Below are 14,955 nucleotides of genomic sequence, written 5' to 3'. Positions count from 1 at the left end.
TTTAGAACATTCCCATGATCCCAAGGTGCTCGGGTTTTCTCCTGAGGACAATGGGGGCCAAGAGAGAGAGTTCTGAGCAGGGGAAGGAGGGGACCCTTGCAGCTCCTGGGAGGAAGGTTGGATTGCAGGGGCAAAGGAGGGAGCTGGGAGACCCTGAGGAAGCTGGGACCACCTCTAGCTTCTCAGCCTGTCCCCTGGTGGTGAGGCTCTGTAGGGTCTGCCACCTCTCATTATACTCAGTGAGGATGACCAAGGTCTTCTGCTGTTATGGGCTCAAGGCTGCTCACGGAACAAAAAAGTGTGTTGAAGTCCTTACCCCCAGAACCTTAGAACGTGCCCTTATTTGGAAATAGCGTTTCTGCAGGTGCAATTAGTAAAGATGAGGTCGTGCTGCAGGAGGATGAATCCCTAAAGCAACGTGACTGGTGTCCATGTCTTATGACAGCCATGTGAAGGACACAAGGGGGACATCTTTGACAACAGAGGCAGAGACTGAAGTCCTGCTGCTACAAGCCAAGGGACACCAAGGACTGCCGGCAACCACAAGAACCCAGCGAGAGGCAAGGAAAGACCGTCTCTTCCATGCTACAGTATAGCCTTGCCAACACCTCGATTCTGTACTTCCGGCCTCCAGAACTATATGACAATAAACGTCTGTTGCTCTAAGCTACCCAGTTTGGGACACTTGGTTAAGGCAGCCTGGGAAACTAATATGTCTGGGGAGGAGCAGGACATCACGTTGGCATCCAAGTCTTGGGGCCATGGAGAGGGTGTGAATGGGGGCTCCGGATGGTGGAGGGCTGCCTGGGGAGGAGGACCAAGCTTTTCATTTGAGCAGAGGTGATGAGAGCGTGGCCCACGTATTCCGAGAAGAAACTTTAACTGGTTTCCAGAAAGGCATCCTGGGGATGGGGTGGGGTGCAGATGGGATCCTCCCAGCAGCATCCTCTCCTGGGGCACTGAGGGAGAGCCATAGCTGCTCAGCGGAGGGGGCAGGGGCTTTCCTCCCCAGGAGTCTAGTCTCCAGTCCCTAGGCCGGGCTGGGGGGAAAGATCAGAGGAGACAGACCAACCTGGCATTGGCGGTGGGGAGACAGGAGCTACCAGATCTTCCTGTTTTGGGAGTAGGGGGTGGGCAACCAGACCAGGGGACAGTGAGTAGAGGAAGGGTGGCCAGGAGACAGAGGCCAGCTGGCGGTGCCTCAGGGGTCCTCGGGCCCAGCTTCCCCTCCTCCCACCACCTGCGGATGGCAACTGCCTTTCTGGCAGATATCGGTGGGCAAGCTGGGTAGCTTCAGACCTCACCTCAGCTGCCCTATGGCCCTGTCCTCTCCCTATGGGACCCAGCCAGCCCAAGCTCCCCACTGTGGGGGCGCTGCTTTGGCCAACTGCTGCACCCCACCTGAGAGTCCTTGGGGCCCAGCGAGTCCTGCTGGGCCAACAGTGTCCGAACCCAGGTCACCCTGCCTCCTACCCCCCAAGGCAGCCCCGGCCTCACGCTGCAAAAACAATTATCTGGATCATCTTTATGGGGCTTAAGCTTGGGTGAGAGCAGATGGGGCGTGAGCTGGGGATTTGGGGCTGGGTATCCACTCCCCGCCACGTCCCAGTCTCTTAAAAAGCCTTCTCTGGCACGGGGCCAGGGCAGAGGCCAGTGGAGAGGTGGACAGGACCTAGGTGAGGGGAGCAGGGACAATGATGGACCAGGAAGAGAAGGATGGGGGCTTGGCCTCCTGCGACAAGGTGAGCAGGCCCCACCGCCCCCCCACACCGCCAACTCAAGGACCCGTGAATGACAAGGCTAATTAGTTTGTAGGGCACCTAATTAGCAACTGAGTCTCCTGGGACCCCCGACCCAGTTGCCGCCCAAGAAGGTGCTAGTGGGCGGGAGGGTCCGAGTGCCTAACCCAGCCCCAGGGCAGAGGTCAGGGCTTAGTGCTGACCCCCTGTGAGGTGAGGGATGCTGGGATTTAGGAGCTGTCAGGGGGACGTTCCCCTGGCTCGTGTCCCAGCCCCCGGGCCACCCCGCAGTCAGGCCCCAATCTAGGACGGTGGCCCTCTCCCTTGGGGCAGCACCACGTGACATGGCACTGCTGGTGGAGCCCCTGGGGCGGGGGCCGGGATTGAGAAGGAGACTCATGTCTCATTTGGAGCAGCTCTGCAGAGCAGCACATCAGCGGGCACCATGGTGAGAGCCACAGAAGGGGCAGGGCAGGCCCGGGGATCGGGGGGAAGCTGGCCGGCCAGGAGGGGAGTTGAGGGTTCCTCCAGCTGAAGGGCCGGCCGGACTGAGTGTGTCTGTCCCCCAGGCGGGCTCCCCAGACCAGGAGGGCTTCTTCAATCTGCTGAGCCACGTGCAGGGCGGCCGGATGGAGGAGCAGCACTGCTCACTGCAGGCGGGGCCGGGCCCAGACTCCGAGGGCCGTGAGAGTGGGCAGGGAGGTGTGCAGAAGTGGGCGTGATGGGGGGGCGTGAATGGGGCAAGTGGCCATCTGGGGGACCAGTGGGCAAGGGTCTGAGAAAGTCAGCAGGCAAGTGGGGACAGAGATGCCTGTGGGTTGGGGGCAGATGTGAGCATGCTTCCTGGAGAATGTGAGTGGGGATGGAGGGATGGGTTGGGGGCCTCCAGCTGGGCTGAGTTCTTCCCCACGGCCTCTGCTTCATGCAGAGAGTGGCCCTGCACCCGAGATGGACAGTCTCATGGACATGCTGGCCAGTACCCAGGGCCGCCGCATGGATGACCAGCGTGTGACAGTCAGCGCCTTGCCTGGCTTCCAGCCTTTGGGCCCCAAGGTAGGTGATATTCTGCCAGGGCTGAGGAGAGACCAGCCACACTGATCCCTCTAACCCTGCCTCCCACCCCCACCCCTAGTCACCATCTGCCCCTGGGGACGAGCGCCTGGTAGGAGCGCCCACCCTGCGCACTTGCCAGTCACAAGACCCCGGCCAATCCAATACCCCAGTTCAGAGGTAGGACAAAGGCCCAGACAGGGCTGGGAAGAGATCAAGGTCATGCAGGGGGCGTGTTAAAGTCACAGCTGTGGCCAGAACTTGTGGCTCCTGCTCCCAAGTCTGAGAACTTCAAGGAGGCGAGAGAGAATAGACCCGCTCCTGGGAAGACACCTTGAGGGTGGAGAGCACGCGAGATCATGCCCAGGACACATCCAGACACCCATGTGTCCATGTCACATGTACTCACCCACAGCTTGGCTTCTGATCAAGATCCCAGGGACGTCCCCAAGACCCACCAGCTCCCAAATACCACCCTAAATGTTGAGTAACTGAGGAGTGGAGAAGCTCAGGGACGGTGGGGGCAGATGGGGGGAGGTGGGACTCTGGTTGCCACCTGCACTGGCCAGCACTGCCCTTGGCCCTCTGGCTGACCCCTCTGCATCCACAGGATGGAGTACAGAAACGAGCCGGGACCCTCAGCCCCCAACCCCTCCTCACCCCTCAGGACCCAACTGCACTCAGCTTCCGTCGAAACAGCAGCCCCCAGCCCCAGACACAAGCCCCGTGAGGGCCTGAGGCGTCCTGGGCCCAACTTGGCCCCCAAAAGCAGACAATAAAACACTTCCACAAGCAACGAAGAACCGTGTATGTGTGTCATTCTGTGAGTGGAGAGGCAGGGATTCAGGCACTTGGAGGCCTCAGGACCTCTGCTGGGCAGCACGAAGGAGCTTTTCCTCCCGCTGCTTCCGTATCCTTTCTTTGAATTCTTCTAGCTCTCGGCGCTGGGTAAGGGAGTGAGATGGAAAGGAAGGAGGGGCGTACACACCTCAGGGCCTGGACCTCTTTCTCAGCACCCCTCCCCTTAATCCCCCAGACCACCACTTCACAGTTCAGTGACTACACTGGAAGCCTGTGCCAATTATAACCCAAGTCCAAGTGGGGTGAGCTTCAACCTTCAGGGAGAGGGCGGTAAGGAAATCACGTGTCCCTCCACTCTCGGTTCCCTGCCCATGACTGAGGGTCCCATCATGGCCACAGGAACCCACACTCTTCCTTCCTCTGGTGGGAGGAAAAGGAGGTTGCTTACCTTGTCTTCCTTCTCAGGGGGCCACAGCTCCCTCTGTAGGGACAAAGTCACAGCTGGATACACAAGCCAGGAGCCTCCAGAGCCCTACACCCAGGGCAGGGTTGGCTCAGGGGAGGCAGACACTGGTCCCCATCAGGTTGGTGCCCCATACCCTCCCCCACCCCCGGAATGAACCTGTGCCCACCTTGCGCTGTATGACATAGTCCTCAAACCACTCGGCCTGATTGGCAATCCAGAACATAGCCACAGGGAAAGTGAGGTAGATGGTCATCTGGAAGGGCAGGGGCGAGATAAGAAGAGCCAGGAGTCACCTCCACCACCCCAAAACTGTGCAGAGGCTGCTTAGAGCCTGGAGGACCATCCCCTGACAGAGACCAGTGGTGCTTCCCCAGCGCCCCCAGAACCCCAAAACTCCCATCAAGGGTACAGAAGCCACACACCTTAAAGTCTAGCCTCCATAATCCAAGAGTCCCTTCCAAAAGCCACCTCCGAGTCCGGGAGACTCCCTCTCAAAGAAAGACACACACACACACACACACACACAGTCGCCCCAGGAACAGAAAAGCTCGTACTACAGTAAAGGTACCTCTTTGAGACCTCATTATCCCACCCCCAGTTAGATCCCGGAGCACACCCAGACCCAGGCCTCATTCTTCAGATTCTACTCCCCTAACTCTAGGAGTATGCCTACGAGAAAGACGCACACCCACTATGACCCCGAGAGCTCCCCCAGAACCTGAAGCCTTCCTTCTTAGAGCCCCCTCCCCAGATCACCCTTCTCAGAAGGCTTTCCTCACACCAGCCCTCCCAGAGCCCCGAACCCTGTGCCCCCTTCTCTGGGGTTCCAAACGTAAAGGTCCCTCTCAAATCTCAGGAGCTTTCGCTCCAGAGCCACCTCTCTCAGAGGTCCCCCTTTTCAGAGCCTCCTCCTCAACCAGGAAGACCCCGCGCCCAGACCTGCAACCGCTCCATTGCTCACTGACCCGAAACACCTCCAGCTTCACCCCCATCTCGCTCTTCTCAGGCTTCAAAGCCGCTTCCGCCCAAAGCCAACCATCCAGCAAGACAGCAGCTCACTGGGAGTCCGAGGGTTCCACTGCTGAACCTGATTGGTCCGATGAGCATCGTGACAACGTCATATTCGGGCGCTTCTTCTCTGCTTCCGGTAGCTGGACATCTACGTGAAAGTCAACAACGCAGGGCGCGCAATCGGGAAAGGTTCAACCAATAGGAAGTGGGCCTGGTCCGAGGGGGCGGGCCTTCAGCAGGAGACATCATTATAACGCGACTCCTGCGCGTACCTGGAGTGCCAGGAAAATGGTGGTGATGGCGCGCCTCTCGAGGCCCGAGCGGCCGGATCTTGTCTTCGTGAGTCCGCGGCGGGCCCGGGGGTGGCCTGCCTGGGGGCACTGGGGCTTAGATACCTCAGGAGATTCGGACCTGGCAGCCCGGGGGGTCTAGGCCAAAGTTATGCCGGTCTGAGGGCAGGAGGACCCTTACGGGCCAGAGACCGGATCATGATGTACGGACCAGGCTGGTCAGAAGCAAAGGTCTGGTGGTAGAGCCCAGGTGACCTGAGCAAAGAGCAGGTGGTTGACGTTAAGGGCCTGGCGTCCCGGGCCTGGGGCGGAAATGGGAGTGGGCGAGAAGGGAGACTCGCGTAGCTCAATCTTGAGAGGCCTGGTGTTTGAAGTAAAGGCATGACGACCAGTCCACGTTTCTAGTTTCAGTGGTAAAATCTTGGTGTCTTGGGTAACGGTCTAGGTTTGGTCCTGAGCGTTATAGTTTTTGGGATAAGGGCATGGTGTCTGGACCGGGAGAACCCTGGAATCAGAAGTAAAGACCGGGTGATGTGGAGCTGATCAGACGATGGCCCGTGGAGTCCTAAAGAGTCAAAGGCTTGGTGTTTGAAGTAGAAGCCTGGCATCTTCACTAGATTCTTGGTGTCTCGAGTTAAAGGCTAGGCATCTTGTACATACCTTTTTTTCTGAGATAAGGGTCTAGCTTCCAAGTTCTGGGGCAGAGTTGAGCTAGACTCTGGCTAGTGGGGGCCTGAGGTGCCAGACGTCTCGTGTCTGGGAAGAGGCATGTTGTGAGGAGGTGACACTTGACGTCTAGGGCAGAGGCCTGGCGTCGGACCAGGGTCTTGGTGGCAAAAGAGTGTGGTGATCTGGGCCAGAAAGTGGATAGCTTGATTAGGAAGGCCAAAAGAGTGATGTCTGGCTGACAGTCTCATATCTGGCCTAGAACGCTATGACCAAGGAGTCTGATGGTCTGGGTCAGATTGTAGGCAGTAGTATTATTCTGAAGGGTCTGGACCAGATTCCTGGTATTTGGGTATCTGGTGACTGGGCTCCCGATGGTGGGGAGTGGGATCTGGGACCTGGGAGGGGTCTGGAGTTTGGAGTGGAGTGGTGCTGCACAAGGCTCTGAGAACAGGTCTGTCTTCTCCCCGTACCCCGGCCCTGGCAGGAGGAGGAGGACCTCCCCTATGAGGAGGAAATCATGCGGAACCAGTTCTCCGTCAAATGCTGGCTCCGCTACATTGAGTTTAAGCAGGGTGCCCCGAAGCCCAGACTTAATCAGCTGTATGAGCGGGCGCTGAAGCTGCTGCCCTGCAGGTGAGATTGGTTGCAGCTACCCTGCCTGCCCCAGCTCCACACCCACCCCACCTTATCCAATCACCCCAGAACTTGCTAGTAGGTCCCACGTGACTATGTGTTGTGTCGCTGAATATACATCCCCTGATCAGTGAGCACACCTTCCCTGACGTCCCCGCCATCCCCCCTTCGCAGAGACTTGTCACCCCTCCCTGGGCCCTTTCTCCAAGTACTTGTCTCGTGGGGCAGAGTGAAGGGTCCTGAGGTCCATAAAGCTGACCAATCACTGTCTGCCCCTCCCCTCTCCCCCCACCCCCCCAGCTACAAACTCTGGTACCGCTACCTGAAGGCACGCCGGGCGCAGGTGAAGCATCGCTGTGTGACCGACCCTGCCTATGAAGATGTCAACAACTGCCACGAGAGAGCCTTTGTGTTCATGCACAAGGTGGGGAGGGGGCCTGGCTGGGCCAGGGGATGAGTGGGGAGGTGGGGCTCAGTCCACGGAGGTGGACAGAGCAGGGGGTTGGAGTCCTGTGGCCTCTGTGCACTCAGGGTTGATCGAGACTTGGTTCCGGGGGACGGGAGTTCCGGGTCCTGCTGCAAGGGACATCTGGTGTCTTTATGGCCTGGTGGTGGTGCTGGCAGCTCAGACCCTGCCTCTCCCCACACCTCCAGATGCCCCGGCTGTGGCTAGATTACTGCCAGTTCCTGATGGACCAGGGACGCGTCACACACACGCGCCGCACTTTCGACCGTGCCCTCCGAGCGTTGCCCATCACACAGCACTCTCGTATTTGGCCCTTGTACCTGCGCTTCCTGCGCTCACACTCCCTGCCTGAGACCGCTGTGCGGGGCTACCGGCGCTTCCTCAAAGTAAGCCCCTCAGAGGGCGAGATGGGGCCAGGCTCAGGCAGGTGGGCCAGTTCCCCCAGGTCAAGGCTTTATAGAAACCGGCTCACTGGGACACTGTCTGCCCTAACAGACAGAATATGGAAACATGTCAGGTATTAAGACAGGTGTCGGGGACAGTGTGGCTAAGACAGTTGCTGCCTCCATGGAGCTTTCAGTCTAACTTTGCAGACAGATACATATTACTTGACTGCATAAATCAAAGTAAAACTGCAACCATGGGAGGGCAGGGAATAGGAGATAAATGACTAGGGAAACAAATAACAGCCAGGGCTGAGAGTCGAGGTGCAAATAGTGGGGAAGCATTGTGCAGTTTTCCTGAACTTATAATGTCTCTTATGTGTCGTGAAATGCTTAGCATAGTGCTGTTAAGGGGCTTGTGATGAAAGCAAGTCTTGGCCTGTGCAGGCTAGACCACTGATGTCTAAGCTAGACCAGTCAGGACTGAGACTGGACCAGTGAGGTCCAGGCTGGACCAGTCAGGACTGAGACTGGACCAGTGAGGTCCAGGCTGGACCAGTCAGGACTGAGACTGGACCACTGGGGCCCAGGCTGGACCAGCCAGGACTGAGACTGGAGCAGTTGGGACCCAGGCTGGACCAGTCAGGGCTGGGGGTGGACCAGTGAGGCTCAGGCTGGAACAGTCAGGGCCCAGGCTGGACTAGTGAGGGCTGAGGCTGGACCAGTCAGGGCCCAGAGTGGACCAATCAGGGCTGGGGGTGGACCAGTGAGGCCCAGGCTGGACAGGTGTAGCTATGACTGGGTGTGCAGGGCGAGCTCTCGTCCGGGACAGTGGTGGGTGGCTGACAGAAAACCCAGAGTGGGAGGGGGCACGGTGGCATGGCCCTGTGGCCCCACTGACAGCTGGCGGGTGGGTGGGTGCCCAGCTGAGCCCCGAGAGTGCCGAGGAGTACATCGAGTACCTCAAGTCGAGCGACCGGCTGGATGAGGCCGCACAGCGCCTGGCCACCGTGGTGAACGACGAGCGCTTCGTGTCCAAGGCCGGCAAGTCCAACTACCAGGTGGGCCCCGGGGTGACGGCTGGGCGGGAGGGCTCACCCTCTCAGGGACAAGGCTGACGCTCCTTCCCGTGCCTTGTAGCTGTGGCACGAGCTCTGCGACCTCATCTCCCAGAACCCAGACAAGGTGCAGTCTCTCAGCGTGGATGCCATCATCCGCGGGGGCCTCACCCGCTTCACCGACCAACTGGGCAAGCTCTGGTGCTCGCTGGCCGACTACTACATCCGCAGTGGTCACTTCGAGAAGGTGCTTGAGCATGCGGGGCTCCGGGAGCGGGGCGGGGTCCCCCTCCAGCACATAGTATTGGGGGATGCCTGAGGACACGCGTGTGAGCAGAAGACGTGCACATGGACCGCTTGGGCACACGTGTGCGTGTGTGCGCCGCGCACATTTGCCTTTCTGAAGGTGGGGAGAGGCAGGCATCACGGCCCTGCCGGCAAGTGCACCCACCTCAGGCCAGCCAGACCTGGATCTCTCTGCTCTGGCCTTGGACCTGCTTCAGCTTGGGTGTCCTCATTTGCAAAATGAGAGTGACAGTCACTTCCTTGCCTACTGGGGCTCAGGCACCGAGCGGGTGTCCGATGTGAGGGTCCCTCCCGAGGTGTTGGTGTTTCTGTCCGTGTCCACGTTGGCTGTTCTCCTCATTGGGCCATGGAGTGGCGAGCTTGGGGCTGGGGAGGGGGCGGGGCGTGGAGCTCTGAGAGGTCCCCAGAGGGGCTGGCTTGGGACTGGCTGGTGGGGGGGGGCGGGGGGAGCAGAGTGGGAGGGAGGAGCTGCAGTTGGGGCTCAGAGCGGGTGGTGAAGGACTAGGGAAAGGGGATCCCTGCAGGCTGAGGAGGGGCCGGCTGTGTCCTGCTGCGGGGAGCCGCCAGCCAGCCAGCCGTGAGCAGGACATAGGCCTGACCAGGTGTGTGTCTTACAGAGACCCTTCAGGCTGACACTGAGCGGAACGCACTGGCCGAGGCTGGCAGCAGGAGACCGGCCAGGAGGCTGCTGGAGCCAGCGGCCAGGCAGAGGCAGAGGGGCAGGATCAGCCAGGGACGGGTGGAGCGACGGGCCCGCCCTCGGTGTGGATGCGCCTCACCCATGCCAGCACTTTCCTTTCATGCTGCCCTCGGGGGTTGGTGGGAGGGTGACGGGGAGAATGTGAGCTGCAGAAGGGGGGTTGGGCAGGCGTGAGGGGTACTTTGTAGCAACGATTGAGCACTCCGTGGCAGGCTGAGGTTAGGGTCCCTGCAGGGTGGCTGGTCACCTATTGGGTCTCACTGGGGCCAGACCCTGTATGCGTCTCACTCGAGCCCCGCAGTGACTCTGCGTGAGGGGCTGTCACTGTCGGTTTACTGCTGAGGAGCTGAGGCCCCCAGCTCACTCTGGCAGAGGAGGGGAGGGGAGCTCCAACCATGGCAGTGTGCTGACGGAGCTGGGCAGGCCTGGGGAAGGCCCTGCGGGGGTTCTGATTTGGGACTGGTGCTGCCGGATGCCCTGTGTGCACACGGTGGGCACACGTGCCTCTCTGCTACCAGCACTTTCCCCATCCCCACAGGCTCGGGACGTGTACGAGGAGGCCATCCGGACCGTGATGACCGTGCGGGACTTCACCCAGGTGTTCGACAGCTATGCCCAGTTCGAGGAGAGCATGATCGCGGCGAAGATGGAGACGGCCTCGGAGCTGGGGCGGGAGGAGGAGGGTGAGCAGCAGGGGTGGACCGCAGGGCTTGGAGGTGTCCCGACTGGCTGGGTCAGGGGAGATGTGGGTCTTGGAGTCAGAGGCCAGCAGGGAGGGAGTCTGAATGGGCAGTGCGGGTGGGATCTCAGCGGGTAGCCAGGTCTGGGAACACATCTCAGTGGGCCTTGGGCCGGCCACTGGTGGGAAGGGAGAGCTGGGTGGACAGCAGGGGTGGGGAGGGGGGCCTGGGCCAGAGCTTGGCAGGGAAGAAGGGCTGGGGGGAATGGTGGGGATTGGAGGGGGTTCCAGAGTAGCCTGGCCCTGGGGCAAGTGTGAGGTCAGGGTGGCCCTGGGGCAGCTCAGGGAAGGAGTGCCCAGATGGACAGTGGCGGGGAGCTGGGGGCTGAAGGGAGAGAGAGCTGAGAGACGGAGGTGGCCAGGGGGCCGCGTGCTGAGGCCTCCCCTGCTGCTCCCGGCTTTTCCCACGGGTCCCAGATGACGTGGACCTGGAGCTGCGCCTGGCTCGCTTTGAGCAGCTCATCAGCCGGCGGCCCCTGCTCCTCAACAGCGTCCTGCTGCGCCAGAACCCGCACCACGTGCACGAGTGGCACAAGCGCGTGGCCCTGCACGAGGGTCGCCCGAGGGAGGTATGTGGCGGCCCCGCCCCCCGTCCCCAGGCCCCGCCCTCCCTGACCAGGGCCCCGCCCAGCCTGACCCAACCCTTCCTGCCCAGATCATTAACACGTACACGGAGGCCGTGCAGACGGTGGACCCCTTCAAGGCCACCGGCAAGCCCCACACCCTGTGGGTTGCGTTCGCCAAGTTTTACGAGGACAACGGGCAGCTGGATGACGTGAGTGTCGTGTCGCCTGTGCGTGTTGCTTGTACGAGTACTTACAGGTCCTCCTCCCCGCGCCCACAGGCGGGCAGGCGGGGTCTCAGCCTGGCCTCTGCCCGCCCCACAGGCCCGCGTCATCCTGGAGAAAGCCACCAAGGTGAGCTTCAAGCAGGTGGACGACCTGGCCAGTGTGTGGTGCGAGTGTGGCGAGCTGGAGCTCCGGCACGAGAACTACGACCAGGCCTTGCGGCTGCTGCGAGTAAACACAAGCCTGGGGTGGGGGTGGGGGTGGGGGTGGGGGAGCCTCAGGGTGTGTGATCTGGTCCTAGACACACCCCCGGCTTTCCCCCTGCTGGCGCTGCCCGTGCAGAAGGCGACGGCGCTGCCCGCCCGCCGTGCCGAGTACTTTGACGGCTCGGAGCCCGTGCAGAACCGCGTATACAAGTCTCTGAAGGTGTGGTCAATGCTGGCCGACCTGGAGGAGAGCCTCGGCACCTTCCAGGTGAGCTGCCAGGATGGGATGGGGGCGTGGGATGGGACACGCCCTGCAGGGGGCCGCTGACTCCACCCCTGGGACACGCTCTGACCGGCCCCCTGCCCAACAGTCCACCAAAGCCGTCTATGACCGCATCCTGGACCTGCGCATCGCCACGCCCCAGATCGTCATCAACTACGCCATGTTCCTGGAGGAGCACAAGTACTTTGAAGAGAGCTTCAAGGTGAGGGGACCCCGGATGGCACTGTCCCCACCCGGGCTGCCGTCACCGCCGATTGGGAGTCTTAAACAACAGAGGTGTGCTTTCTCAGTCCTGAAGGTCGGAAGCCCGAGATCAAGGTGTCGGCAGGGCTGGTGTCCTCGGAGGCCCCTCTCCTTGGCTTGTAGAGGCTGCCTTCTCACTGTGTCTTCACATGGACACCTTTCTGTGTGTTTCTGGTGTCCCTCCTGTGCCCAGATCTGCTTTTGTGAGGCTGTCAGTTGTATTGGAATGAAATTTACCCTAATGATCTCTTTTTTTAAAAAAAATTTATTTATTTTTGGCCGCGTTGGGTCTTTGTTGCTGCACGCGGGCTTTCTCTAGTTGTGGCGAGCGGGGGCTGCTCTTCGTTGTGGTGCGCGGGCTTCTCATTGCGCTGGCTTCTCGTTGTGGAGCACGGGCTCTAGGTGCATGGGCTTCAGTAGTTGTGGCGCACGGGCTTCAGTAGTTGTGGCGCATGGGCTTAGCTGCCCTGCGGCATGTGGGATCTTCCTGGAAGGGCTCAAACCTGTGTCCCCTGTTTTGGCAGGCAGATTCTTAACCACTGTGCCACCAGGGAAGTCCTCTCAGTTTAACTTAGTTGCTTCTTTAAAGATCTTATCTCAGGACACAGTCTCGTTCTGAGGTACGGGGAGTTAGGATTTCAACTTGAATTTGGGGGGACACAGGTCAGCCTGTCACAGGCACGGAGTTCTGCCTGTGTGTGCGGGGGTGTCCCTGCCTTGCTGCTCAGGTGATGGGTTTTAGGCACATGGGGTGTTTTCCACGTGCATGTGTACGTGTGGCGGGGCTTTGCCCCACTGTCTGAAGTTTTGTCGTGTACGTGTGGAGACTGCACACATACGTGGACGGGGAGGTCACACACGCATGCGAGTGCCCCCTCTGCCGGAGTGGCAGGCCCCGCCCCTCTGCCTGGGTGGTGAACCTTCTTCCAGGACACCGGGCTCCAGTGTCTGCCGAGCTGAGGTTCCACCCTCCTCTTCAGCCATAAAGTCACTGACTGACCTTAGTGAGTCCTAGTCTAGCTCTGTCTTTGGGGTCCTTGCAGTCTGTCCAGGGAGACAGGCAGCGCACAGACCCTCTTGGCTGGGCTTTGATTGCGTGATCACAGGGAGAAGTGGGATGGGGAGAGGTGGGCAGACAAGGGGCCCACTTGCTGAGCCCTAAGGAGTCTCCCCCTGCGGACTCACACGACTCCCCCTTGGGGCAGGCGTACGAGCGCGGCATCTCGCTCTTCAAATGGCCCAATGTGTCCGACATCTGGAGTACCTACCTGACCAAGTTCATTGCCCGCTACGGGGGCCAGAAGCTGGAGCGGGCACGGGACCTGTTTGAGCAGGCGCTGGATGGCTGCCCTCCCAAATACGCAAAGAGTGAGGAGGGCCAGGCGGGCTCGGTGGGGGGGGGGTTGGAGGGGGCATCACGGGCCCAGCCACTGACCTCTGACACCTCCACCCACCGCTGCATCCTGTCACAGCCCTGTACCTGTTGTACGCGCAGCTGGAGGAGGAATGGGGCTTGGCCCGGCACGCCATGGCTGTGTACGAGCGTGCCACCAGGGCCGTGGAGCCCGCCCAGCAATACGACATGTTCAACATCTACATCAAGCGGGCGGCCGAGATCTATGGGGTCACCCACACCCGCAGTATCTATCAGAAGGCCATCGAGGTGCCCGCCACAGGGGATGGGGTGGGGAGCTGGGGGTAGGGAGGGGGAAGAAGGGGTCCTGTAGGCAGGGTATCCGAGCGAGCCTGCGCGTGGCGTCTGTGGGGAGGCCCACCCGCCCAGGGGCCGGCCTGGTGTGCTGGGAACCACCGGGGCTCCCCCAGAGGGGCGGCCCCCTCCGCCTCACATCCCACCCTCCCTGATCCCTCCCGACCCCGCCCAGGTGCTGTCAGACGAGCACGCCCGGGAGATGTGCCTGCGGTTCGCGGACATGGAGTGCAAGCTCGGGGAGATCGACCGCGCCCGGGCCATCTACAGCTTCTGCTCGCAGATCTGTGACCCCCGGGTAGGGATGAGTCCCGGGCCCGTGGGTGTGGGAGTCTGCGGCTGAGCCAGCCGGCTCATGTCCCCCGGCCCCGCCCCTCTGCAGACGACCGGGGCCTTCTGGCAGACGTGGAAGGACTTCGAGGTCCGGCACGGCAACGAGGACACCATCCGGGAGATGCTGCGGATCCGCCGCAGTGTGCAGGCCACGTACAACACTCAGGTCAACTTCATGGCCTCCCAGATGCTCAAGGTGTCGGGCAGCGCCACGGGCACTGGTGAGCAGCTGCGGCCCAGTGGTGGTCTCCCGGGTCTGGGAGCATCAGGGTCTCCTCTTCCTCCCCTGCCTCAGGCTGGGAGCTCCTCGAGGGCTGGGGCCTCAGGCCCAGGTCGGGGGGCGCCCAGCAGCACCCAGACCAAGGCAGGCACCTAAGGCCGTGGTTGAGGACAGCCTGCCCACGGCATCTGACCCCCACGCTTCCCCCCGCAGTGTCCGACCTGGCCCCCGGGCAGAGTGGCATGGACGACATGAAGCTGCTGGAACAGCGGGCCGAGCAGCTGGCGGCTGAGGCTGAGCAGGACCAGCCCTCGCGGGCCCAGAGCAAGATCCTGTTTGTGAGGTGAGGGCGGGGCGGTGGAGCTGGGGCTGGGAGGGAGCCAGCTCTGCAGGAGGGGAGGGGCAGGGAGGTTGGGGGGCTGCTGGGCCCAGCTGAGCAGTGTGGCCCCCTCCCCCGGCCGCCTGCCTTCCCCAGGAGTGACGCCTCCCGGGAGGAGCTGGCCGAGCTGGCCCAGCAGGCCAACCCAGAGGAGATCGAGCTGGGCGAGGACGAGGACGAGATGGACCTGGAGCCCAACGGTAAGAGGCTGGCTGGCCAGGCGGGCTGGTGGGCGGAGGCGGGGGCGGGACCCCCTCCTGGAAGGTGACCGAGTCCTCCTCGCCTCACCCCCAGAGGTGCGTCTGGAGCAGCAGAGCGTGCCGGCCGCCGTGTTCGGGAGCCTGAAGGAAGACTGACTCCCATCCCCTACCCCCTGCACCGCTCCCCCAGTGAAGCTTGTGTTTGTACGTTCTGGTCTGAGCCTCCTTCCTCCCCGACCTCTCCTCCTGCCTCGGTGCCCGTGGGGATTGCCAGCTCAGTGCCG

The 14,955-nt window shown here is 61.4% G+C and overlaps 3 protein-coding genes across 3 annotated transcripts; 2 read left to right on the top strand and 1 right to left on the bottom strand.

Moving 5' to 3' along the window:
* Positions 1–2,200: 2,200 nt before the first annotated feature.
* On the top strand, positions 2,201–3,519 carry PCP2 (Purkinje cell protein 2; the record flags this gene model as incomplete). Its single annotated transcript, XM_082621361.1, has 3 exons — positions 2,201–2,429; positions 2,668–2,792; positions 3,400–3,519. Exons 1-3 carry the CDS (start codon positions 2,369–2,371, stop codon positions 3,517–3,519), a joined length of 306 nt encoding a protein of 101 aa, XP_082477487.1. The 5' UTR covers positions 2,201–2,368.
* Positions 3,520–3,583: 64 nt separating this feature from the next.
* PET100 (PET100 cytochrome c oxidase chaperone) lies at positions 3,584–5,121 on the bottom strand. The gene is made up of 4 exons (XM_082621360.1): positions 5,022–5,121; positions 4,223–4,309; positions 4,039–4,071; positions 3,584–3,733 (listed from the first exon to the last, which is right to left on the bottom strand). The coding sequence occupies exons 1-4, from the start codon at positions 5,046–5,048 to the stop codon at positions 3,650–3,652; spliced, it is 231 nt and encodes a 76-aa protein (XP_082477486.1). The 5' UTR covers positions 5,049–5,121; the 3' UTR covers positions 3,584–3,649.
* A 194-nt stretch (positions 5,122–5,315) lies between these two features.
* Positions 5,316–14,878, top strand: XAB2 (XPA binding protein 2). Its single transcript, XM_082620398.1, has 19 exons — positions 5,316–5,406; positions 6,511–6,659; positions 6,960–7,083; positions 7,314–7,511; positions 8,435–8,569; positions 8,649–8,813; positions 10,111–10,255; positions 10,729–10,880; positions 10,967–11,086; positions 11,199–11,330; positions 11,442–11,573; positions 11,677–11,790; positions 13,037–13,199; positions 13,304–13,494; positions 13,715–13,837; positions 13,922–14,093; positions 14,306–14,435; positions 14,568–14,671; positions 14,766–14,878. The coding sequence occupies exons 1-19, from the start codon at positions 5,356–5,358 to the stop codon at positions 14,825–14,827; spliced, it is 2,562 nt and encodes an 853-aa protein (XP_082476524.1). The 5' UTR covers positions 5,316–5,355; the 3' UTR covers positions 14,828–14,878.
* Positions 14,879–14,955: the final 77 nt, after the last annotated feature.

This window comes from Mesoplodon mirus (genome assembly GCF_964341445.2).
Source record: "Mesoplodon mirus genome assembly, chromosome: 5".
Lineage (NCBI taxonomy): Eukaryota > Metazoa > Chordata > Mammalia > Artiodactyla > Ziphiidae > Mesoplodon > Mesoplodon mirus.
The sequence above is the reverse complement of the archived record's forward strand: the minus strand, read 5'-3'. Positions and strand labels throughout refer to the sequence as shown.